Source organism: Anolis carolinensis, chromosome 3 (assembly GCF_035594765.1).
Source record: "Anolis carolinensis isolate JA03-04 chromosome 3, rAnoCar3.1.pri, whole genome shotgun sequence".
NCBI lineage: Eukaryota > Metazoa > Chordata > Lepidosauria > Squamata > Dactyloidae > Anolis > Anolis carolinensis.
In genome coordinates this window covers 257,121,163-257,145,818 of record NC_085843.1, presented here as the reverse complement: position 1 = coordinate 257,145,818, position 24,656 = coordinate 257,121,163, and the positions used below count along the sequence as shown (strand labels likewise).

The 24,656-nt window shown below is 38.3% G+C and overlaps 1 protein-coding gene across 4 annotated transcripts in view; it reads right to left on the bottom strand.

Moving 5' to 3' along the window:
- Positions 1 to 203: 203 nt before the first annotated feature.
- Positions 204 to 24,656, bottom strand: part of agtr1 (angiotensin II receptor type 1) — a 79,323-nt gene continuing 54,870 nt past the window's right edge. For 3 of the 4 annotated variants that reach the window (XM_062976655.1, XM_062976657.1, XM_008106192.3), the window contains exon 2: positions 204 to 5,837. In XM_062976655.1, coding sequence (XP_062832725.1) covers positions 4,700 to 5,788 — 1,089 coding nt within the window. In that variant the 5' untranslated portion in view covers positions 5,789 to 5,837 and the 3' untranslated portion in view covers positions 204 to 4,699. Of the gene's footprint in view, positions 5,838 to 16,525; positions 16,632 to 24,656 lie in introns of all 4 variants that reach the window. The other variant, XM_062976656.1, reaches the window with a different exon arrangement.

The window sequence follows — 24,656 nt, the reverse complement described above, 5'->3', positions numbered from 1 at the left end:
TCTAGGGAATGGCATTTCCTATAAATTCTCTCAGTGTTGTAGTCTATATTTTTTACCTTTTAATAATGGCAACAGTACTATTCCTTATTTTCAGTAGGGGAGAAATGTTTTAAATGTATCATTGCACATTGAATGATTCCTATCCTTTTTATTATTTCTCTTTTATAGATGACACAAACAGAAACACAAAAAATCACACAACATTCTACACATAAAACAGATGCTTTATCAAAATGTATGTTATTCAATAGTTGTTCTTCTGCATCTATATATGTTACAGATGGAGGAAATGAATAATCAAACACATTAACATTGGTTTATGCTGCAAGTTATACACATAAATAAAGTATTTCAGTCTTAATTGTATGCTTAATAATGCAAAGCCTTTAGTTTCAGGTATCTGTATTATTGTTCAATGTCTTTCAAACAAAGGTAAAGAAGTATTAAAAGGTCAGGCTCAAAATAATGCACAGTAGATAGAAATACAGAATTCAGTGATCTTCACAAAATATATTTTACAGCCTGTGATTTTTACGGGTCATGAATTTTGCCTTTGAATTTGATTACTGCTTTATAGCAATTAGCAAGGAGTTTGCAAGCCGCTCACATTTCGCAATAAACTTCTTTGTATTCATGAATTAGCTAATTCAAAAGTGTTTATGCATTGAAAAACTCAATTAACAACTAATTTTATGATGTTAATGTACCACCATAACATATCCTTCTCATGGTGGCAGACTTGTAGTACAAAAACCCCATATGAAAATAATTTAAAAATACTGTAAAGCCAAACATAAAAACATAATATCAAAATAATATAAAAATACAAAAAGAAATCAAACACTTGGAAATCCCCAAATAAAAAAAGACATTCGAAAACCAATTAACCCAGATTTTGAGTTCTTTAAAGGTCAAGGTGAATAAAATGTCTTCATCTGCTGCCAGGGAAAAGGCCCCCTTCCTTATGGTAACCTGCCTCCCTTCCTTCAGAGGCGGCACCTGGATTGGAGCCTTTGCAGATTTTAAGATTTGGTTAAACAGATATGAAAATGCTATTTGGGTGTAATGGTTTGAAAGAAGCAATGGAAAGGATAGTCAGTTATTTTTACTCATTGGGAAAAGGGCAGAAGTGGGTGAGTTAATTGGTGGGCCATCCTGGTGTACTGGTCTGAGAACTGGACTATGTCTGGAGATCCAGATTAAAGTCCCTGCTCAGCTATGGGAACCTGCTGGATGCCTTGGGCAAGTCACAACCTCTCAGACTCAGAAGAAGGCAGTGACAAATGCTTTTTCAACAAATCTTGCCAAGAAAACTCCATGATATGTTCACCTTAGAGTTGCATAAGCTGAAAACAACTTGAAGGCATACAACAGCAACAATGAAGGTACAATTGAAAGGAGTATAATCATTTGGATTTTGCATTTGCTTCAAATTAATGGTGATGAATCTGAGAAAATACAGTAATATTTGAAAAGGTTTATGAATTTAAAAAATGTATTCTGGTGAGATGTCATACCCTATTGTTGGACAGCAACTCTTATCACCTCTAGCCAGTTCACCCAGTGGTGAGAAACACAGGGAGTAAATTGAACAGCTGGAGGGCTATACAACCCTTACTTTATCAGATGAGTTCTAGAAATTTTATCTGTCCTCCAAAGTCAAAAATTAGCAAATGAGGAACCTCCATGTATGCAATGAAGTATACATGGGTCTTTATAGAATTAGTATTTTTAGATTTCCAACTGCTCGTATGTAAGGATACAGATAATTTTGCTCCTATTATAGCATTTAGCTTGTTTTACAAAATGATCCATCATAATACAGACAACAACAACAGTGACAGTTTTGAAATACAAATGTATCATACGGACAATATCTTCTACAGCTTTTGAGATGCAGAATATATATTATACAGAATATAGTATCACATGTTGTAACACTAAAAAACCATGGTACAAGAAACCACATCACCATTTTGTACTGTTTTAAGTATAACATTGATCAGTTATGAAGTTTAATGTTGGTTCTTTTAAAGTTCTTATATACAGTATGTGTAGATGGAACTACTGAAAAATATTCAAAGTTTACAGGAAATTCATATACATATCCAACAGACTGCTAACTTTTAATGTTTTTTGATGTCAGTGGTTTGGGAAATTATATGGTTCAGGGTTGGATAGCTCCAATAAATTCTGACCAAAATTCAGAACAGATTCACTGAACCTCTGACCACCCACCTTCCCTGAATTTCACTGCTTCCTAACAAACACTATTTTCAGAAATGTGAGCACAATATGAACAAACAATACAATGTTTTAAGCATAGTGTTTCCTGGACTATGAAAGACTCATCCAAACTACAGTGCCATATCAGTTTCATGGCACTTTAATTGTCATGGCTTTATTCTAAGGAATTTTGGGATTTCTAGTTTAGAGAGGAATTTTAGCATTCTGTTTTAGAGACTTCTATTGTATATTCTCCAGAACTATAGAATTCTGGAATCTACTGGTTGGAGGGAAAGAGAGGAAGGAAGAATGGTACATACATACATACATACATACATACATACATACATACACACACACACACACACACACACACACACACACACACACACACACATATATATATATATATATATATATATATATATATATATATATATGACAAGGAACATTGAATTCAAGGTGGAAAAAATAAACTCAAGTCAGATAAAGCTTTATTATACAATAAATAGAAATAAATATCTTTACAACATAAGCAAAGCCAACATTTACAAGCACTCTGCCAGCAGAAAAGGGAGGCATTCTTTGTATGTGGATAGCAATAGTGTATGGAAGAGAGGGGCAGGAATTTGTTTCATTATTCCAATCTGTGCATTTTCCCTTGTGGCATTTGGGGCATCTATTGAGCCAACAAGAACTCTGAGTTGAAGGCCTTAAAATAAAATGCTCTACAAGTGAATAAAAATGCAAAAGCATCTTACATTTACACAACAAAATTCATTAGCTGGATCATTACAATCAGCACTTACGGTGGCAGTTAATGAAACAATCAATAGAATGTTGTTTATGTGTGAAATTTCTTTCCTAGTACTGAATTTTATCCTTCAACTAAGTTAGGCGAGAAGGTGTGGCTGTGATTTATGGGCTCTTTGCCATGGAATAAATGTACATGGAATAAATGACAGTGCTATGTAGCTCTTTAAATCCTGGTCATGTGCCCAACTGTACAATGCAGTTCCATAACCCTTCTCATGCATTCAGAGAACATTTAGAAGGTATCCAAACTGCTTTTGTCAAACTGCATTTGTTTGCTTCTAACAACTGTATTGACAGAGCTGGCTATTATACAGTGTCTATTTTTTTTCCAGAGACATAGGCAACAATCCTTGGTGGCCAACAATTCATTGAGCATGTAAAATTGCTTGAGGTAAGTATTGATGCACATCTCTATGTAGTTGGTTTCTAACCCCATTGCATTCATTGGCCTTTGCTCCATGTAGTCCTGTCGTGCGGAGGAGCTACGATGAAATGAGGAGCTCCATGCTTTTATATGGCCATGAGGAAGCCTGAGGGTCTATATATACAATATCATGATGCCATGCAGTGCCATGAACTATGACTGATAAAATTTTCACAAATGTCAGAATTTGCTGCTGAAGCTTGGAGCTACATCACTTACACCAGTGCTGTTTGTGTGTGTGCACACTCATGCATGTAAAAGAGTGAGAGAGCCATTATGGACAAGGTTGGCTGAGACAGCTTGCTGATTTCTGCGTAAACCTTTCATATATATATGTATAATCACTAGCTCATGGCTCCACAGATGTCAACGTGGAAAATGCCTATTTTTTCCACTTGGGAAAAAAACACACAATCCTAGACTCTAATGGGATTGCATTTAACGTATATGCAATAAATGTTCTCTAAAACTTAGAAACACTAATATAAATTCAATTGTTAGTTCAAACTAGAACGAGTCAATTGAATCAATGGGAATTTATTCATTCAATTATTCTTGATAACTGAGATGAACAACTGGATTCATGCCAAGTCACACAGACATAAAATAATTTTGCTTCATGTGTATACTTTGATTTAAAAGTCTCACAGTGCTACATGTATATGCCGTCCCAATCCTGACAGTCTTTGCTACTGAAAGGGATATATATATATATATATATATATATATATATATATATATATATATGGAGTTGTAGCATAGCCTAGGTAGGTTTTGATTATAATCAAGTAGCATACAAGATGCATAATTCACATTCTTGAAAAACAGCATGGATTTACTACATATATATTTTTTAATATTCCTCTGTCTAAGGCCCTGAAAGAGAAGCATAGTTGCTTATGTAAGTTCAAAGGAAAACTTTAGACTTGATACAATGAAATAAGAAGTTGGACCACACTTTTGAGTTCAACTGTACGTTGTTCTTAGTTCTACCGCATACTCTTTCTCTCCAAGCTTCAACCTCCAACAGGCAGGATGTTGATGAACACGATTGCCTAACATTCAGCTGTAAACCACCAACAGTTTTTCTCACAATGTGAAATGAAAGGCAACTGCTCAGTTTTTATAAGGATGATGTGTTTCAGATGGTTTAACACTTTAAGCTATGGAGGTTGCGGTGCAGCGCGAGACTCATCGCTCCAGTTGCAGAAAAGATATGCTACTGCCAAGCCATCACTCAACATCCAAGGACCCATTTTTTCTGGCTGTCAAGATTAAGTTTTCTGAAGGACGATAGGAAAGGGAGCTTGTTTTTGTTGCCAGACTAGCATGCCTGACATTTGGAGGGATATATTTCAGAAGCTGAAGAAAATATTTTCTAAAGTTCTTTCCAAAAAACCCGTAAAAGACAGGATTCAGACAGTTGTTAAAATAAGCGAGACAGATTGTGAAGGGCATAGCTGTATCCACAATATCAACAATGTGACAATTCACAATCACACGGAGCTGGATCAGCACATCGAGAAAAGTGAATATTTGATGAGGGATCCAAGAAAAAAAGAAAAATAGGACAATTGCAATGATCATCTTAAAAATATCATCTCCTCTGGTCTTGTTCCTTTGAATCTGATAAGCCTTTTTCAGGGTCTTCCAGATTAATACATAGCTTGTTGAAATGATCACAAAGGGGATCAAAAATCCCAGCATGTTTTTGGACAAGCCTAATCCAACTTGAACTAATGTGTTGTTGGTTGTGTTGGTGGGGGTCTCATACCGAAATGCACAAACGGTTATATTTTCATTTTCAATGAAATAAACACTGCGGTGAATCATAACTGGCAAGCTAGCAAGTGCTGCCATCAACCAGATGATGATGCAAGTTATCCGAGCAACCACCATGGTGCGCCGAAGCCGGGACTTCATTGGATGCACTATTGCCAAGTAACGGTCAATGCTGAGGCATGTTAGGAGAAAAACACTGGCGTAGAGATTGAAGCTTGCGGCAGCTGATGTTAACTTACACAAGCAATTGCCAAAAGGCCAGCGATATTCCATGGCTGTGGTAGCTGCCCATAATGGCAAAGTCACTATGAAGCACAAATCAGCCAGGGCTAAATTGAATAAAAAGACACTTGCCACAGTTTTCAGCTTCATGTAGAAGTAAATCACAACCACTACCAAGCTGTTTCCAAAGATACCTATGATGAAGATGATTGTGTAAACAGTTGGTACCATAATCAGGATGTAGTTGTGTCTTCCCAAAGAGGAACATTCGACATGGACCCTTTTGACGGTCTCTTCTGTAGATATATTTAGGACCATTTTGGTAAGTTCAGCTGGAAGCTAACTGGAAAACTGATATGAAACTTAACTGAAAGAGAGAGAGAGAAAATGAAAAGTGAGAACATTATTCATTTTGTTGTGCCATTATATTGAAATCTATTAGGCATACTCAATAAATAATTTTTTACAGTAATTTCTGCAGACATTTAAACCATGAAAAGAAATGCAATGGAAAGGACAAAGCTGATTGTCAGTTATTATCTTTTTCTTCATTTAGATGTAGGAAATATTACTGTTAAAATGATTAAGATCAGGCTACTGGTTTATGTTCATCATATCTGAATCTAGCAGAAAAGACAAGGAAACAAAAATAATCTACAACAAAATGTTTTACAATATCATTTTCTCCTAACAAGAGTGCATTTGTATAAACTGTCAATTAGCCAGCTTTACCATGATACAGGATTTAATACCTTTTGCCCTGTGTCATTTTGTTTTTCTTTTCCAAGGAACAGTCAACATTCCATGACATTTGAAGATATTCAATCTTCAGTAGGATTTTGAAAGCTGACTTCAAGTTTATTTTTTTAAAGTTCCCCTGAAAATTATGGGGGTTTCCCTCTTGTTTCTAAGTGGCCTCATTTTGGATTCATTCCTCTTGGCAGCTCATCACCTCAGTTTGTTATGACAGGGAGTGGTGATTTTTTACTGATTGTAAGGTTCCTGTGGGAATCTTGACTAAAATTTGTTTAAAGGGTCAGTCCACATGTCATGTTTTGTCCTGTGCTTGGAATGTTAGGATTAATTTCTGTTCATTAATTCTGAATGCTAAAATGAGGGGAATTAAATCATTGTTATTAAAGTTGTGCAGATAGAAATCTATTTCACTACATTCACGAATAATGCATCCATTAATTCACTTTTTAGATTTAATAAAAGCCAGAGATTTTCAGAGAAGTGAAAGTACCATCACCAGGGGTTTTGAGGGAAGGGGCAGTGTCTGTTTTCCTTGCTGCCTCTGGCTCAGCTCCTGGGGACTCACTCCTGGCAGAACTGAGCCCTGACTCTGCAAAGCAATGGCAGCAACAACACCTGCTTGCCCCAGAAGTTGGGACATAAAAGAACAATTTCTGAGGTTCTGACTCTGCAAATCTGCTTGCCCCAGGGGCTGGGGTATTAAAGGACCACGCCTGCAGGCCCTCAGGCATAAGCAAGAACTGAAGGTACCATCACCAATCTTCAGTGGGCCTGAGTCCCATCACAGGCCAACTACTACTGCAACCACCACCCAGCCTCACTGCCACCTGGCTGACCCCCATGATAGCTGCTGCTGACCCTCACCAATTCCCTCTCCAATCCCAGATTGCAATGGCAAAGGTAAAAAGGGGCTTCCAGCTAACCGGCCTCACTATCATGTTGCCTCTAACAACATCAAGCAGAAACTCAGACTTTATAGAAAATATGGCTGAAGACAGCCGAGCCCACTCAAAAATAGGCTCTGTTGGGGAACCCACAATGCACATTAAATAAGTACTCCCTAATATGTGCGATCTGATGGGACAGACCTTGAAACTTATCTTTAACCATATAGAGGACCTTAATGGGAAACTGGACTGTCTATATGACTATGTATCCTTGGTAGTTAAGGACAACTTAGAACAGCTAAACACCAGGGTGGGAGAGTTTTTTTTGGGGGGGGGGGAACAAGGCTCTCGAAGGTGATTACTGTATGGCTATACCGTTAACTGCCTACAGAGTCAACAACAGGGGGACTCAATTGCCAATATCCCAGCAAGGAACCGGGAGCTTCCGGTGGCCTAGGGGATAAAAGCCTTGTGACTTGAAGGTTGGGTTGCTGACCTGAAAGCTGCCAGGTTCGAATCCCATCCGGGGAGAGTGTGGATGAGCTCCCTCTATCAGCTCCAGCTCCATGCGGGGACATGAGAGAAGCCTCCCACAAGGAGGGTAAAACATCAAAACATCCTGGCGTCCCCTGGGCAACGTCCTTGCAGACGGCCAATTCTCTCACTCCAGAAGCAACTCCGGTTGCTCCTGACACGAAAAAAAAAGCAAAGAACCCACCCACAACAGTGAACACTACAATCGGATAGGCTGGCCATAGAGGCAGATTTACAACAACAGTGTAGCAGATGGATGACAACCTCAGGATCAGTGCAATTTGTTTTATGTTTAGGTCTGGTGTTTTACAGTTTTAATGGTTGAATTTATAATGGAAGGCTGCTGTTTTGGATGTGTAAGGGACTGTTGTATTATTTGTGAGCCACTGAATTTTGCCATTTATTTGATGTGAACTGCTTTGAGTCTCCTCAGGGAAAAGCGGTATATAAATGCAAATAAATAAATAATAGTTATCACTGTTGCATCTTTGTTGTGTATTTCTTTACTGGATCCTTTCTTTCATCAAGTGCACACCTTCCTTTGTGGTAAAGACCTGCTTAGAGAGCCCGCATGGCATTGTGTTTTGAATGTTGGAACAGGAATCTAGAGACCAGGGTTTGAAAACCTGCTCAGCCATGAGACACAATGGGTGACCTTGGGCAAGTTACAGCCTTACAGGAAGGCAAGGGAAATGCTTTCTGAACAAACCTTGCCAAAAGAACCCCTACAAAAATGTAATAGGTTCACCTTAAGTCGGAGATGACTTGAAGGTACATAACAATAACAAAGACCTGCTTACCACTGTACTTATATGCATGCCCATTCAGAAATAATCTGGTTTAGTTCAATCAAGCTGATTTCCAAATAAGCATGGATAGGATTGCAACAATGTCCAAGCAAAGAATAAAGACTAGGAGTTGCAATGTTCTTAAGGGGTTTAAATAAAAGTACTTTCTGTATGGACAGAAAAAGAAATGAGGAAAGAAGTAGAAGTAGTGAGCAAGTAGGACATCGATAAAATTGAGACTTTTTTCTCTTTTCAGTTTCTCTCACAAACTTCATACCAATCCTCCAGAGTATTTCTCCAACACTTTTCACCCTACAAGCCAGTAGTGAGATGTGTGATCTTCCTCCTTCTCCTTCTGAGGGTTCTTCCACACAGCCATATAACCCAGAATATCAAGGCAGATAATCCACAATATCTGCTTTGAACTGGACTATCTGAGTCCACACTGCCATATAATCCAATTCAATGTGGGCCTGAGATCACCCTCTGCATTGAATGAACAAAACGCACCACAAGAATTATAAATTGAGCTTCATTGGCATAAAGGGAAAATGACAAGTTGTTACACCTAACTGATCATTTTCCAACTGATAACACCTTTAATCAACAAATTATCTCTTTGAGCTTCACTAGAGTAAAAGGGATAACTAGTTAGTTATTGGCATTTCTAAGCCCCTTTGTTCAGAATCTAGCTGGATTGGTAACTGAATCTCACTCCAATGCTCTGGTTGAAATATTGTGCTCTGCCACACCTGAGGTGACAGGATAGTAGGATAAAAGGACAAGTCAGGTGGATTAACCAGCACTCGCTTCTAACAGCAGGGAACAACTGACATCTGCCACTGATATTCTGCTCCCCCAGTTAATGCTGGATATATGTCACTTTTCTTTTCTTTCCTGTCTCTCCAATAAATTTGCTAGTATAGTCTGGGCAAGAACTCTAATCTGTGTTGCAGTCAATCTCTGCTAGATCTACAGTGGGAAAAAGAGACAGAGAGCTACCTTTGCTCTCTACAGATCATTTGGCACTGCAGATCTGATGAGGAGCAGAAAGTATTACGGCTGTGAATCCCCAACTTATATTCAGCCTCTTTTTATCTAGTTAGTTGGTTTTTGCTTAGGATATTTATGTGCCAACTTTCAGCTCACCAGGGAACCAAAGTCAATTTGCAACAAATAAAAACATTTAAAATATTTACTATATAGATTTTTAAAAATAAGTTAAAAACACTCATTTAAAATAACTTTAAAGCTAGGAAGTTAAAACAGGCAATAACATTTCAAGGAACAATGACTATATGAAACAGCCTGATGGAAGTTCAGAAAAGATTGACCAAGCCTAAATTGTTTATTATATACGTGTTAATAAATCTTATATAAGTGTGATAAGATGCCAGTAAAAACTTCTTGTTTCTGTGGGAAATGACAACTTCATCACACTCACCAAATTCAGCATCCTAGTAGTGCCTGTTTGTTTTGGGGACGGAGCCCCATGATGACCATTGTGTGACTTTTGCCAGAGGTTCTGCCCCCAACTGGGGTGAAAGTGTCCTTGGATGCATCCCTCACAACACGGGAAGCTTCCTGTGTTGTGCTGGCTCCAATGGAGCCAGCATGGAAATTCCTCAGAAAGGCAACAATTCCCACGTGTGATGGAAGAAGCGTCACAAAGAGAGAGCTGCATGCAGGGCGATGAATTCATCCTGCTGCCTCTCTCTTTCCTCAGCAAAGCTGCTTTACCTGGCCTTTGTGATAAGGTCATCCACATGGAGAATTAATGCAGTCTGACATCACTTTAATTACTCTGGTTCTATCCTATGTAACCATGGAAGTTATAGGTTTTACAATGTATTTAGCTTTTTCTGTCAAAGAGTGCTGGTGCCTCACCAAGCAACAAATCCCAGGATTCCATAGTATTGAGACATTTAGATAGCTCAAGTGGTATCAAACTGCATTAATTCTACAGTGTAGACCAAGACTAAATCCTTAGTGAGTCTTGTGACCCTAAAACGTCTAAGAAACAGCATGGAGGCAACTATATACAGATCTTCTATTATTTTATATACAAAATAATAGAAATGGAAGGGACAACAGGAAACATCTAGGCCAACCCCCTGCTATGCTAGTGCACTCCCAAGAGTTGGTTATCCAACTTCTATATAAAAACCTTAAAAGGAGGTTTTTAGATCAGAAATTGGACAGTCAACAACTTCTAAAAAATGATATTTAGAAAAGCTACCACCTACTGTGTTAGGTTCTAAATATCATGTTTTTAATGTTGAGGGTGGGTGGGATTGTCAATCAGATTTTTAAAATGGTACTGGAGAAAGGGAATACTATGGGCTCTTCTGCACTGCTATATAAACCAAAATATCAAGGAAGATAATCTACATTATCTGGTTTGAACTGGATTATCTGAGTCTGCACTGCCAGATAATCCACTTCAAAGCAGATAATCTGGATTTTATACAGCTGTGTAGAAGGGACCTAAGTCTTTGTTTGCCATCAAAATTTTCTTCAAGCTTTCAGATTCATGATGGCAGCTGGAGTAGGAAGACTTCTATGCGTGGGGAAACACATAGGCCCCTTCCACACAGCTGTATAAAATCCATATTGAATTGGATTATATGGCAGTGTGGATTCAGATAACCCAGTTCAAATCAGATATTGTGGATTATTTGCCTTGATAGTATAGGTTATATGGCTGTGTGGAAGGGCCCATAGAGAGGAAGTGGGTTTTACAACAAATTTAATCTCCGGGAGAATAGAGGTTAATCACATTCCTCCAGCTGTGTTCCCATCACAGTCTTTTCCTTCAAACACACATAGAAATGATCATACCAGGCAATGGCAGAGTAAAAATAAACTATACTGGCTATTAAATGGAAGAAGCATCAATTAAGATAGTTCTCCACATTATCTGTCCTAATAATGCTTATTACAATACTGAAAGAGACTGGAATATATTAAATTTGATGTAAATTTAATAATATATTTTAAATGTAAGAAATAATTAAGGATAATCAGGTTTTCTTGTACTCTACTAGACAAAGTGGCTGACCTTAAAAACCTGAACACTGCATCATTAATAAGAAATGGAATGCTGTTCTTTCCACTGTATTATCTTATCAATGTAAACACTAAATATAGCTCAACTGCTAGATTCCAGATATCTTGGTGTTCTGTTTCTATTACATTATGGATAGATACTGTAAACAGCTGAGCGACTTTGTTTTATGGGATATGTTTTGGCTGCTCTTTGGAGACCAAGACAAACAATAGAACGCAATGTGTTTTTAGAGAATCATTTAAGAGGTTGTCTTGGATCATGGAGATTTGCTAGCTATTAATGAGAACAAAACCTTCTGGCATTCAGAGATTTGCTTAGCTGCACTTACATGTATTTCCTGCCAAATACTAATTTGTGTCTGATTATCAAGCATGTTGGCTTTATACTTAAATTCACTTTGGATATGCTAAGTCATTGTGGTTAAAATAAATATGAGCCAAAATCAGTGGAGCAACATATTTTCTCACTGATAGAACAAATTACCATATATACTTGTGTACAAATTGAAAAAATTGTAACAAAAACTTGCCCCTTAAAACTTGGATTGACTTATACATATGTTACCATGTTATTTCCATTGGCCATAGTCCCACTTTTAGCACTTTTAAATGCCTGTTTAAAAAGGGTGGTGGCAGCAGCTCTATTGTGGCTTTCTGGTTCTTTTTTCAAGCTTTCTTAGTACAGATTAAGCTCTGAGAGTGCAAGAGCTAAATCTGGGCTGGAAGACCTTGGGTTGGGAGACAAAAATGTCTTCCTTTGCTCTCTCTGCATCAGCTTCCGTGCTATGGCAGAGAGAGTGGGCAGAACAGGGCTTCTCCTTCCATTACGACTTTGGCCTGCCACCACAACCACCAGTTTTCCATGCACCCAGTGGGCTCATTCCCTGAGCACATTGGGTTGTATAGTTTCTCTGAGCTTGCTGGGTTTATGCAGGAATGGAAACAGTAGTGGCAAGGAGAATGCTGGGCTACTCCCCTTAAAGAGTGACTAATCAAGGAATTCTTGTCCAGATGGATGAATTCAAACTGTGCTACTTCTGCTTTGCATGGAAAGGATATAAATGATCCAGCATGGATACTCTGGGTCCGTTTTCATTGATTTTTGGTCTGCTGCCACCATTTGCGTTCCTCCATGTTCCTTGTAGGCACATTCCCAAAGTGGACTTGGAGCACATTGAGCTGCATTCTCCTGCTCCCACAACTGAAGCAGAAGGAACAGAGTTTGAATTAATCCATCCAGATAAGAAGGACGAATTTCCCTCTCTGAAGGGAATGACTATTTCTATTCCTGTGTGTTGTGCTCAGCACCTGGTGGACTTGTTCCTGGAGTGGACTCAGAGCATGTTGGACTGCATAGTTTCCCCTCCTCTCAGTGAGCAATCAATCATGACATTCTTATTTGGATGGTGGAATTCAAACTATGCTGATTCTGCTTCATCCATTGGCAGGTGGGTGGTGGGCTATGCAGCTCCATGTTCCCTGGGAATGAGCCTGCTGGGTGTCTGGAGTAACAGCAGCGGTGGTGACAGGGCAAAGTCCAATGGAAAGAAGAGAATAGTCAAATGGACTAAAGGATGCAATCCTGCCCTCACCACACATATTCACCACACATACTTTAATAAATGTGCATTTACTAAAGCATAGGTATACATAAAAGGCTTTATTAAGCTTTTTAGTCTCAAAACCCTCTATAATCTTTGCATTCAGTAGAAATTATCTTCAGAAATGAATTCCACTAAGATATTGGCAGGAATCAATAGGTATCACTCCGGCGGGAAGGTAACGGCGCTCCATGCAGTCATGCCGGCCACATGACCTTGGAGGTGTCTACGGACAACGCTGGCTCTTCGGCTTAGAAATGGAGATGAGCACCAATCCCCAGAGTCAGACATGACTGGACTTAACATCAGGGGAAACCTTTACCTTTTATTGGCAGGAAAGCCTATTAGATAGTGTTCTTCATATTTTTAATGGCTTATTGATAGCTTTGTTTTGGGATGGTTTTATTTTATTTCAGATTATTGCATACAGCTTCAGTGGCTTTTAAACCAAAGACCTGCATAGAAATAAAAATAACTGGAGCACCATATTTGATGAAAGGATGAAACAAGATAGGGAACCATAGTTAGATTCAGACTCATTATTACAATTCAGGCATGGTGAAACATAAACCACTTACTCATGAAGAAATTTCCTAGGTAATTCAAAATGAATTGAAACAATTTGATAGAAGTTCTGAAAATATGTCTTATTATTCTTAAAAATACATATAATGTAGAGAACATATATAAATGAGGCACTTCTTCTTATGTGGCAGTGCCATAGTTTGGTTTCAAACATTTTGGTATCTTCATTTGTAAAGTTCAGTTTGTTTTACAGTTTGGGAAGAAATTCTTTTGTGTGATGCCGAGAGAGTGTTCAAAGTTCTTGTGCACCTCCAATGGTAGGTGCTCCATACCCAATGTGATTGGACCATCATGGTGCCTATTGGAAAGACCCAGGTGTACTGTCATATCTGCACAGGTTGGTATGGTACAAAGAGGGCCTGACATAGTTTCAGGAAGAAGAGGAGGAATAAAAGAGCAGAAGTGTCTATATGTAGGCATAATCAATGAAGATTCACACCCACAGAGCCAGTTTGCTTCCTGATCCTCTCCCCAGACTTTTTGCTTGGAATCTGGCTTGCCTAACTAGCTTTCATCTAGACCATCATCTTACTATTCATCATAATTTAGTATAATGGTTATCCATTCTTTTTTCTCACACTGCCCAACTTGAGTATTAGGTATGCAAATGGGCTTTAGTTTTGACAGTTCCTTGACTTCTCTTAAAATACAAAGGGTTCGGCGCTTAATTTCTCTGCAGATCCTGCTTTTGATGATTTGAGTGAGCCTTAAGGTTGCAAATGTTGGATGACTGAAGGAAAATGATGCCCAAGGTCTGGGTGCAAAGCTGAGAGGTATTCTAGTGACAATGGAGTGAACAACCATTTTTTGCCTGGTGGTAGAAACTCAGCTCAAAAGCCACCTGTTCACCTGATATTATAGAACTGGAATGCAACTGTCAGGCAGTGCAAATGAACAGGAGAATGTCATAATGTGATTATGGGTACAAATGGAAAGTTCTCCTTCTTATGCTGTGAAAGGAACTCTGCATCAATGAACTAGATCCTGTCCTCTTTCATTTGGACTTTATATCCACTCCCAAGATAATTTCTACCTTCCACAAAGTACAAAAGATAACCATCCCCTCTTTTCCTTGCCACCCACTAAGTCATTGGAGAAGATCTGGCACATCTTGTGGGGCCAGGCTTTTGAATAAGAATCAGCAGCATTAATTACTATTATGTACACTGGAACTCAATTGACAGACCCAGTCTTTTAAACTTGAACACGCCTATCTGTATTTTATAATGCGTTTTATGAATGTCTTATGTAAGTTAATTTTTTAACTGATTTATAGTGTATTGTACAGTTTTTATATGTGTGTTTTATTGTAAGCCGCCCTGAGTCCCCTGTTGGGTGAGAAGGGCGAGATATAAATATTGTAATAAATAAATAAATAAATCTAGCATGTCTGCAGAGCACCTAGATACCTTAATCAAGCAGCTTCCATGTGTCTCCTTCCAACCATATTTTACAGGTAAGAAATCTCTAACCTAAGCAAGTGGATCAGGGCATTTTTCAGAGTCTACTATGAGTTTCTGAGAATCTCTCTACTGTAGTGGTTCTCAACTTGTAAGTCCCCAGATGATTTGCCTTCAACAGCTGGTAAACTGGCAGGGATTTCTGGGAGTTATAGGCCAAAATACCTGGGGACCCACAGGTTGAGAACCACTGCTCTACTGGGAAAGACAATAGTACACTCCAGTAGAAGTGCTTCCACTTGGTAGTCCTAGCTACTTACAACCCTCTGGAAGATATTTATTTGGAAATCCCCTTCCACATTTGTAAGACACTAGAAGAACCCAACTCCTCGCTGCAACAGATCCATCTGCTGCCAATTCATTTCTGGGTACAATGCAAAGGGCTGGTTTTGACATACGAAAAACCCAAGGCAACCCATCTTGGTAGAAGTCATTCAGAGGGGGTTTGGCCTTGCCTTCCTCGGAAGTTCAGAATGTGTGATTTGTCCAAAGTTTCCACAGTTAAATGTGGTTTTGAACCTGGTTTCCCAATATCCTAGTCCAGCACTCAAACCACTTTACCACATTGGCTCTCAGACTATAGTGCCTTACAAATATGGAAGAGGATTTCTGACAGTGATTCAGATGAATGGGAGCTATCAGATATCTTGAAACAGTTCAATTGTTGTCCTGGAATAAAAGTTTACCTCCTCTGGAAAGAAACAGAATGTTCACTGATTGCTTTAATCAGGTCAGATTGAATACTAACTGTGTTTTGATGAGCACAGATCTGCGTTGCTGAATAATTTGCTGCTGCACTTGATTCGTAGAATGCAGTCATGAAACATTGGTGATTGTTTGATAAGTTCATGAGGATGAACGCTCCTCTAGCTAAACTGTCTTTCATGCATTGTCTAGATAAATTTCACACATTATCTAGATTAATGATGACAGAAGTGAAATGCATTAGAATAGATGAAAAAATAGTCATGCTACAGATTTTTAAAAGTAAAACCTCATGTTTTCTAGGAAAGAAAGAGGATAATATAGTGCAAGGCATAGATACATTCAGAGCTGTCATGCTCTATCACATCTGTGGAAGCTGCCATCTTGATTTTCCACTTCAGAAAAAATATGTTTCTGCTTCACTTGTTAAGCTTTTAACTTGCTTTCAGGTTTTTTTTTTCAAAATCATGCAAAGACTGGGAGTTTTATGAGGAAACTACCATGGTATACATTAGAAGTTCTCTTCATTATAAAAAAAATCCAATTTGGATCTTAGCAATGGTTCTTCAGTGCAGCTTAAATGTGGTGTCTATTTCCTCAAACTTATACACAACTATAAGCAAATAGATCACAAGGTTACACAGGTGATAAGGTTACAAATAAATCTCACCTTATCATGAGAAAGTTACACAGCTGCTACTTCCAGAGTGTTTGTGGTATTAAATAAGAATTCCTTATCAATAACACTGTTCCTCATGAAATAAAATAAGTGACATCTGGAAAGGAATACACAAATAGATGACGATCAGACCAAAATTGTTTGTAGTCTTGCATCCTGTTTCCAGAGTAGCCAACAGTGAGTTTCACTGCAGCTTGTATTGGAAGGAATTTAGCCTCTGGTATCAGGAGTCAGACCCTCAAAACCCAGAGGAGGTGTTACACTGAGGAGGAGGATTGCTCTAAGTGTCAAGCCAATGGGTGATACCTGGCTTCACCTGCTTTACCCACCCATTTTTGGTTAACCACATCCACCATCACAAGGGCAAAATATTTCCTTCAGTGAGCCTCCTCCCTTCCCTGTGATAAGCAGTGATAAGCACTACTTTTAGCAATGACTGTATGATGTATTCCAGGAAAACAGTTGGCCTCTCTCGCTCTCTCAATTTGGATATTTTCCCACTCTTTAAAAAGGGCAAATAAAACAAATCCGTCTTGGTCTTTCTACCACATTAATTTCAGGATGCAACCTGTTTTTGTATGTTCAAAAAAAAAAAAAAGGGGGAATCAGCATTTCTTATTTTCTTGCTTCCATCATTGCCAGTGGCAGTTCCATGTACAAGTGGATACCATCACATTACCTATGTGGGATCTGAGCTTACCAGAGGTATGAACTTACTTAACCATAGATCTATAGGGCCCCTTCCGTATTGCTCTAAATCCCAGGATCTGATCACAGATTGTCTGTTTATCTCAAATTATCTGGCAGTGTAGACTCATATAATCCAGTTCAAAGCAGATAATCTGGGATCAGATCTTGGGATGTAGGGCAGTGTAGATCCAGGCTAGGTTAGCAGGCCCACAGATTTGCACCATACCACTTAGAGCCCAGAGTCTCATGGTGTGTCATTGTAGTCACCATTTTGAATAATTAGAAGGAATGATGCGTCTAATTCTGATCACTATTTGGACTGTTTTTAGTTTTTAAAAATACTATTTTGGAGAACCCTCTCAAACAACATTTTACAGCTCTGCAAAAAAGTTTTTAATCATTTTGATGTTGTTTGAGTAGGGGATGCCAGCGTTGTTGGGACATCAAAGTCATTAGTTGCATGATTTCTACCTCTAAACAATCACAGGAAGAAATTAGCATAGACACATTGATGGAACTTAAATTAATTTTTTTTTGCTATGTGAATCTAGAAGAAGAAGCAGAAAGAAGGCCCCAGTTAAACGTGGAGTACTCATTCTGATTGACTGGACATAGTTAAGTACTACCTTCATGGTTTTGCAATAAACTGAGAAAATAAAATGTCACCAAGGACTTGTATTCCAAGTCTACAGGAAGTTTGTATTCTTAGCTGCAAGTAATTTTGTATCACCTATTAAAGCCGAATAAAATATTTTTCCTAAGTACATGTTTACAAGTAAAGGAAGTAGTAAATGTCTTACTCTATCACTTGCTTGGGCATTTATAGCCAACTGACTTACTAACTGGTTACATGCTTGTCACAGTTGGCTGTCACTTCACAAACTGAGTGTAGTTTACTTTATTGTAGTTTGAATACCAGTTTTCACTGTTACAGTACTCAATGTAAATGAGTACAGCTTCAAACAGCTTCATTATTACATTTACCCTTTGGATACAATGCTTCTAAACTGAGGAACCATTAGAAGCCTTTCATAAGAGAATCCAGTCAGAACTGTATCAATTGAATTACTCTAGAAACTAAAGAAATAATAGAACTGTAGGCTGGATTTTAACTCTAACTTTACTGAAATATTGAACAGGAAGCAGTAAAACATCTAGCAAATACTGAGGTCTGCATGTTGGTCTCCTTGTCCAATGTATCTGCTTGTGCAGTCCCACCCACTTGGTCTCCTACTTCTCAGAATGATCTGGAAAGTCTGTAGTCAGGGCTGTGGGACCCATGCACTAACCGTCTACCACCACACCCATTCTTCCTTAATACAAATATGTGAGATGGTCTTTGTGAAGAGGACTCATGGAGTGTAGGTGGCTTCAGACCTTCTCATGAGCAGCTTTTGGGTGTTTTCGGGTGAGTGAAAAACAACATGCAGTATCAGCGGTAAGTGGAGTGAACCCACTTGATCTTAAGACATTTTTGTCAACTCTGCTAAGGAGCTATTATGAGAACATCATAAAACAGCATGATCAACTGTGCAAGTATTTATACTTGTACTTGTTAAGAGAGTTCATGCCGAAACCCCACTCATACCGTCAAAGCTGAGTGCAGAAAGAGCAGGGAGATTAGGGGAGAGCACCATCTTGTGTTCTCTGTATACACTGCTGTGGTTCCTCCCCACAACTACAATTAGCCCTTCACATTAATTGGGGTTAGGGGCACAGGACCCCTATGAAAGTGAAATACTATGAATTTTAAAAATGCTATTCTATCTGAGATAATATTTCTTTCTGCATCTCTAGGTCCTTCAGCATGATTCTATGGTCAATGTACATTGAACGCTGACCATAGAACTATATTGAGGGTGGGGTGCAGGATGGAAAGAAAAACAGGACTACAGATCCACGGAGAGAACATTTTATCAAATTTACAAAATTCAAACCTGAAATTTGTAGACGGTTGACTGTACAACTACTACTCTGTTTTCCCCCCCTCCTTTTTGGAGAACACCACAACAGGGCTTTTCTAATGAGCGAGTACAAAGAAAGAGGAAAAGTTTAAATTTGACTGTGATGAATGTTGTAATCATAAATGACAAACTGCTTCTTTTGTGCTGTTACATTTTTGTAATATATATATATATATATATATATATATATATATATATATATAGTACAAATGAATTCTGTTAATGATGAATTTCAACTCCAGAACCAGAACAATATAAGAGTAGTGGGCTGTACTTCTTAAGCCTGGAAGGTCAAAATAGCTTTGTTATAAAGCACAATTCATGTAATTATAAATGGTGTGTATAATAGTCACTGGAGGTTCCATTTTTCAAGAAAGTATCTGGAGAGCTGCTAATCCCTGCTGTACATGACTGTCCTATTTGACCTTTAATTCCCCCCCCCCCCCCCTATATATATATTGATTATAATAAGTCACTGATGAGGATATGCTGTTTCAGGCTGTTCCACCAAGTATTACTTCACACTCTGCTCATTTTCTATGTTAGATGATCTTATTTTCTAATTAAACTGCCCAAGATAACAGAAAATGATGCTGGGCCTCTTTACAAGCTAAATAGTATTTTGCTGAATCAAAAACAAGATTAAATACCAGCAATGAGAGATTCCTGTGAGAACTTCATTAACAGTAAACCCAAGCCAGATTTCAACCTAACATAAACGTGTGCTGTTTACCTTCTGACAAGGACTTACTTGATAACAAGTGGGCAGACTGCCTGTAAAAAGGTTGCCCGAGCATCTAGATGTGAAGGACTATTTCATTGCCTAATGTTATATTATTACCCCTTTGCAAATGTAATGAAAACAGAGCTATTTATGGGTACCATATTTGGATGATTAGAACGAGTTCTTTTTGAACAAACTCTGAAGGTACATGATGACCTTACTCTATAACTTTCTTTACAAATAATGGATAATATGAGCCAATATTTATGATGTAAAAGGCATACCATCATAATGAAAATAAACCCCCTTTTCAGCAATTTTCCAGAGATCATTACAAGATAACTTTTCAGTTTTGAAGATGGAGAGGACAGGTAACTTTATGCTGAAAAGGATGATGTTTGCATAACACTGCTTCTATAGTGATTTGTGATACTGCTTAACCAAAAGCCTATACTTGTCTACATGTGAAAAGCACCACTATACCAACCCATGCACAACAATATACAGTGTGTGTGCAGAACTATGCACAATGTCCAATCAAGCACAACTCTACTATTTCAACCGTGAACATAATATAGCCATTTTGGATTTGACAAATACATCCAGATGTTTCTGTAGGAAAACCTACACATATTGTGTAAGATGCCAATTGGATTTTTGATTTTGCTTATGTGCCCAGGGCAGAAACCCGGTTTGGCTCTAAAAGGGTTCATTAGACTTCAGCACACAATTAATCCTAATTGGCCAAATAACAGTATGATAATATCATGTTTTGCATGTGATCCCTGACTGGCCCAGATTAATTGTTGTTGTTGGGCCTTCAGACTGCTTTAAGAAATGAAAACAACTGTGTGCATATGCCGCAGCAGACTAGGAAAGGAAGGTTTGTGAATAGACCCACATGCGCATGGATCAAGAATCCTGGAGCAGTTACTCCCAATTAAAAGGGAGATCGAAGAACATTAGGCTCATCATTATTTGGGGATTATATGTTTTATGAAAGGAATTCTTTTTATATATATTAACTAGGGATTTAGTTTCTGTAAATCTGTTTTTATGGCTGTAGCTTTTACTCTTGTCGCTAGAGAACTAATACAGTTTTGACTTTCTTGCTCCAGTTGTCTTTTATTGCCAGTGGCTAGAATGAAAATCTCAGCTCTCACAATTTTGCATTTCCCCTCTAGCTCATGATTGTTAGGTTGTCCTCATTTCCTGCATATAAATACAGTAGTTCCAAATAACTGGAAATCGCATCCTCATGAATCAGCAGCTTCCCCCAAAATTATGTTTCCTGTTTCAGAAATATGGGCCTCAGGGACTTTTAATGCACATTTCAATTATGAAACAAATGTTATGACTCCATAAGGATGCTCTGGCTTAGATTTCAATGCAAGCTAAGGAAGAATTCAGTTTCTTTCCCCCTTCGCATTGATCCAGCCCATGACCTATTATTTTCCTTACTATTTGTGCAATATCCTCTCAGACCATATTTATTCTTCCACCTGGCTGCTTCTACTAGCATAGTGGCAGTAGTGGGGAGTCTCTGGGCCTAGTTCTGGCCTTTGAGTTATAGGTGGCTAGTAGAATACTGTGTACATATTTTAAAATTATCAAAATGTATCAAATCACTTCAAAACGGGGCTTGGAAAATTGCATTTTATAGTAAAAGAGTGCATAATCTCAGCACATTTGTTTTTATTCCTATAAAATTTGTTCAGATGGATATGGTATCTTTTAGAAACAAGCTCCCAAAATAGCAACCATAGAGGGTATGTAGAAGGATGGAAAGGATTAAAAGCACCATAGCACTTTTTCTGAGAGCCAATATGGATTTCTGCCATGGTTGCAATATATTATTTACTCATTGCTAATTGAGTGAATAACATAAGCTCCAATTTGGTCTTGGGAAATATTTCATGCATAGCAGGGGATTGAACTGGATGGTCCCTGTGGCTTCTGCCAACTCTATGATTCTGAGTCTATCTAAAGGAAAAATTGAAGGTGATGTTGATATGTTTCTGTTTATTTTGCCATTACCTTCCCTTTGTCCCTCCCTTTAGTGATTAATCCAACCATGACCCATCATTTTTTTAAAGTTATTTTTTTGGACTACAGCTTCCCAGGGTTCTTCTACTAATAAGGTTACTAATGAACTGTAGTTGAAAAAGTAACTTTTCTAAGTTTGACTGCCAAAAGTTTCCTTGAGATCTCTTGCCAATTGCACCAGCTAGGCTTCTAATAGAGAAAAGCGGAGGAGAAGTTCTAAAACCAAAACAATCAAGGTCATGTGAGAAATGGCACAGGAATGTTTGGGAGGTTGATGATTAGGTGTTAGAATCCAAGACACACATCAGGATAAGTGAACATCCTGGAATCATGTTACAGAGTTTGGGGCACCAATCTGGGGAAAAAGAAAATGTGTTCAACTTCTCTGTGATGAAACCTTGACATTTCTTAGAAGCCGCTATATTTACAAATGGCAGAAGTTTTAACACTGAAACATAGCCAGTTTCAAAATACTCGTTACACAAGAGAGAAATGACCAAGACATGACATTTTTTGTTGGTAAGATCAGATATATAGCAGCCACATTATTACTTTATAGATGATGACAACAACTATGATGATGATGATGGCAGCAACAATAACAACCATTTAACCCTTTAACTGCTCTCCCAGAGTTCTGGTACTTCATAATATTTAAAAAATATTTTTAAAAAGCAAGTACCAATTACAGCACAGAAACAGAATGGCCTCTACACCAAGTAAGCTGGGCGTTGTACTGGATGGCCCATGAGATCTCTTCCAACTCTATGATTCTATGATTTCAAGTGATGGGAACATGGCATGATCTGCCATGTTTACCATCAATAACAGGGAATGGGTTTCATAGAATCATAGATTCATAGAGTTGGAAGAGACCTCATGGGCCACCCAGTCCTACCCCTTGCCAAGAAGCAGGAAAATTGCATTCAAAGCACCCCCGAAAGATGGCCATCCAGCCTCTGCTTAAAAGCCTCCAAAGAAGGAGTCTCAATCACACTCTGGACAGAGAGTTCCACTGCTGAACATCTCTCACAGTTAGGAAGTTCTTCCTAATGTTCAGCGGAATATCTGTTCCTGTAGTTTGAAGCAATTGTTCCACATCCTAGTCTCCATGGCAGCAGAAAACAAGCTTGCTCCCTCCTCCCTATGACTTCCCCTCACGTACATGGCTATCATGTCTCCTCTCAGCCTTCTCTTCTGCAGGCTAAATATGCCCAGCTCTTTAAGCCGCTCCTCATAGGACTTGTTCTCCAGACCCTTGATCATTTTAGTCGCCCTCCTCTGGACACATTCCAGCTTGTCAACATCTCTTTTCAATTGCAGTGCCCAGAATTGGACACAGTGTGATTCCAGGTGTGGTCTAAGGCAGAATAGAGGGGTAAGTAAGACTTCCCTGGATCTAGACACTATTCTCTTATTTATGCAGGCCAAAATCCCATTGGCTTTTTTGCCGCCGCATCACATTGTTGGCTCATGTTTAACTTGTTGTCCACAAGGACTCCAAGATCTTTTTCGCATGTACTGCAGTCAGGTTTATTGCAGAGAGGTGGCAGACTGGCAATGAGATGGACACGGGGTCCCATTTCAATGAGCATTTGCCTCCTTCATTCAACCAAGTCCTTTAGCATTGTTCAAATACAGAGTTTCTTCCCCACTTGGCATATGCTATGGGAAAGGAGCATTATGTATAATTCACTTCACTTCACTTCATTTCATGTATAATTGCCAGGTCAGGACTGGCCAGTGCCTGAGAATCCAGAATTAAAACCAAATTCATGCTGAAGGACCTAAAATGCCTAAAGACAACCTATTGTGCCATAAGTGGATCAATCCCCCCTTTGACAGTAAATTAAGTGCAAAACAAGATAATGGTATTATCCAGAATGAAACAGTTTTCATTTAGCCCAAAAGTTCTACTTCTTTTCAAGTACATGACTTTGACCACTAGAGGTCTGTATTTCATACTTTTAGAAATGCTATTTGAAAGAAAAATGTGAATGAATAGCCATTGCTTAGTCAAAAGTTGTGTTTCGAAAGGTTCTCTTCATCCTTCAAAAGTAATAATAACACGGGAGAGACCAAGGAGAAGAAGCCTTAAACCTAAGGCAGATTAGAGGATACAATAGATCTTTTCCTTCTCTAATTGCTGTTATTTTTATATATTCTCAATTTTCTGACATTTAACCTAATATTCTATTCTAATAAATCATGGCCTAAGATTCATGACATATGTTGGTACAGGGCCACATAGATTAAGTTCTGTGTCAGAGAGCTTGCAGTCCGTAAACATTCTGAGCTCAATTATGAAAGAAAAAAAAAATCAAGTCTCTGCTATAATAAAATCATCTGCCAGAGTTAAAGCCCAGCATTAGGAAAGAGGAATGCTTCTTCATAGATAATATTTTAAAGGTCTTTTAAAAAAACACCCAGGACATTTTAATTACTGTATATACTCGAGTATAAGCCTAGTTTTTCAGCCCTTTTTTTAAGACTGAAAAAGCCCCCCTTGACTTATACTCGGGTGAGGGTCCTGGTTGGCTTATATTTGGGTCAGCTTATACTTGAGAATATATGGTACATTTATTATTTTTCTCTATTATTATTGTTATTATTACATTTATTATTTTTCTCTATTATCGTTGCTACTATTGCATTTATTTTACTCTATTTTTATTATTATTAATACATTTATTATTTC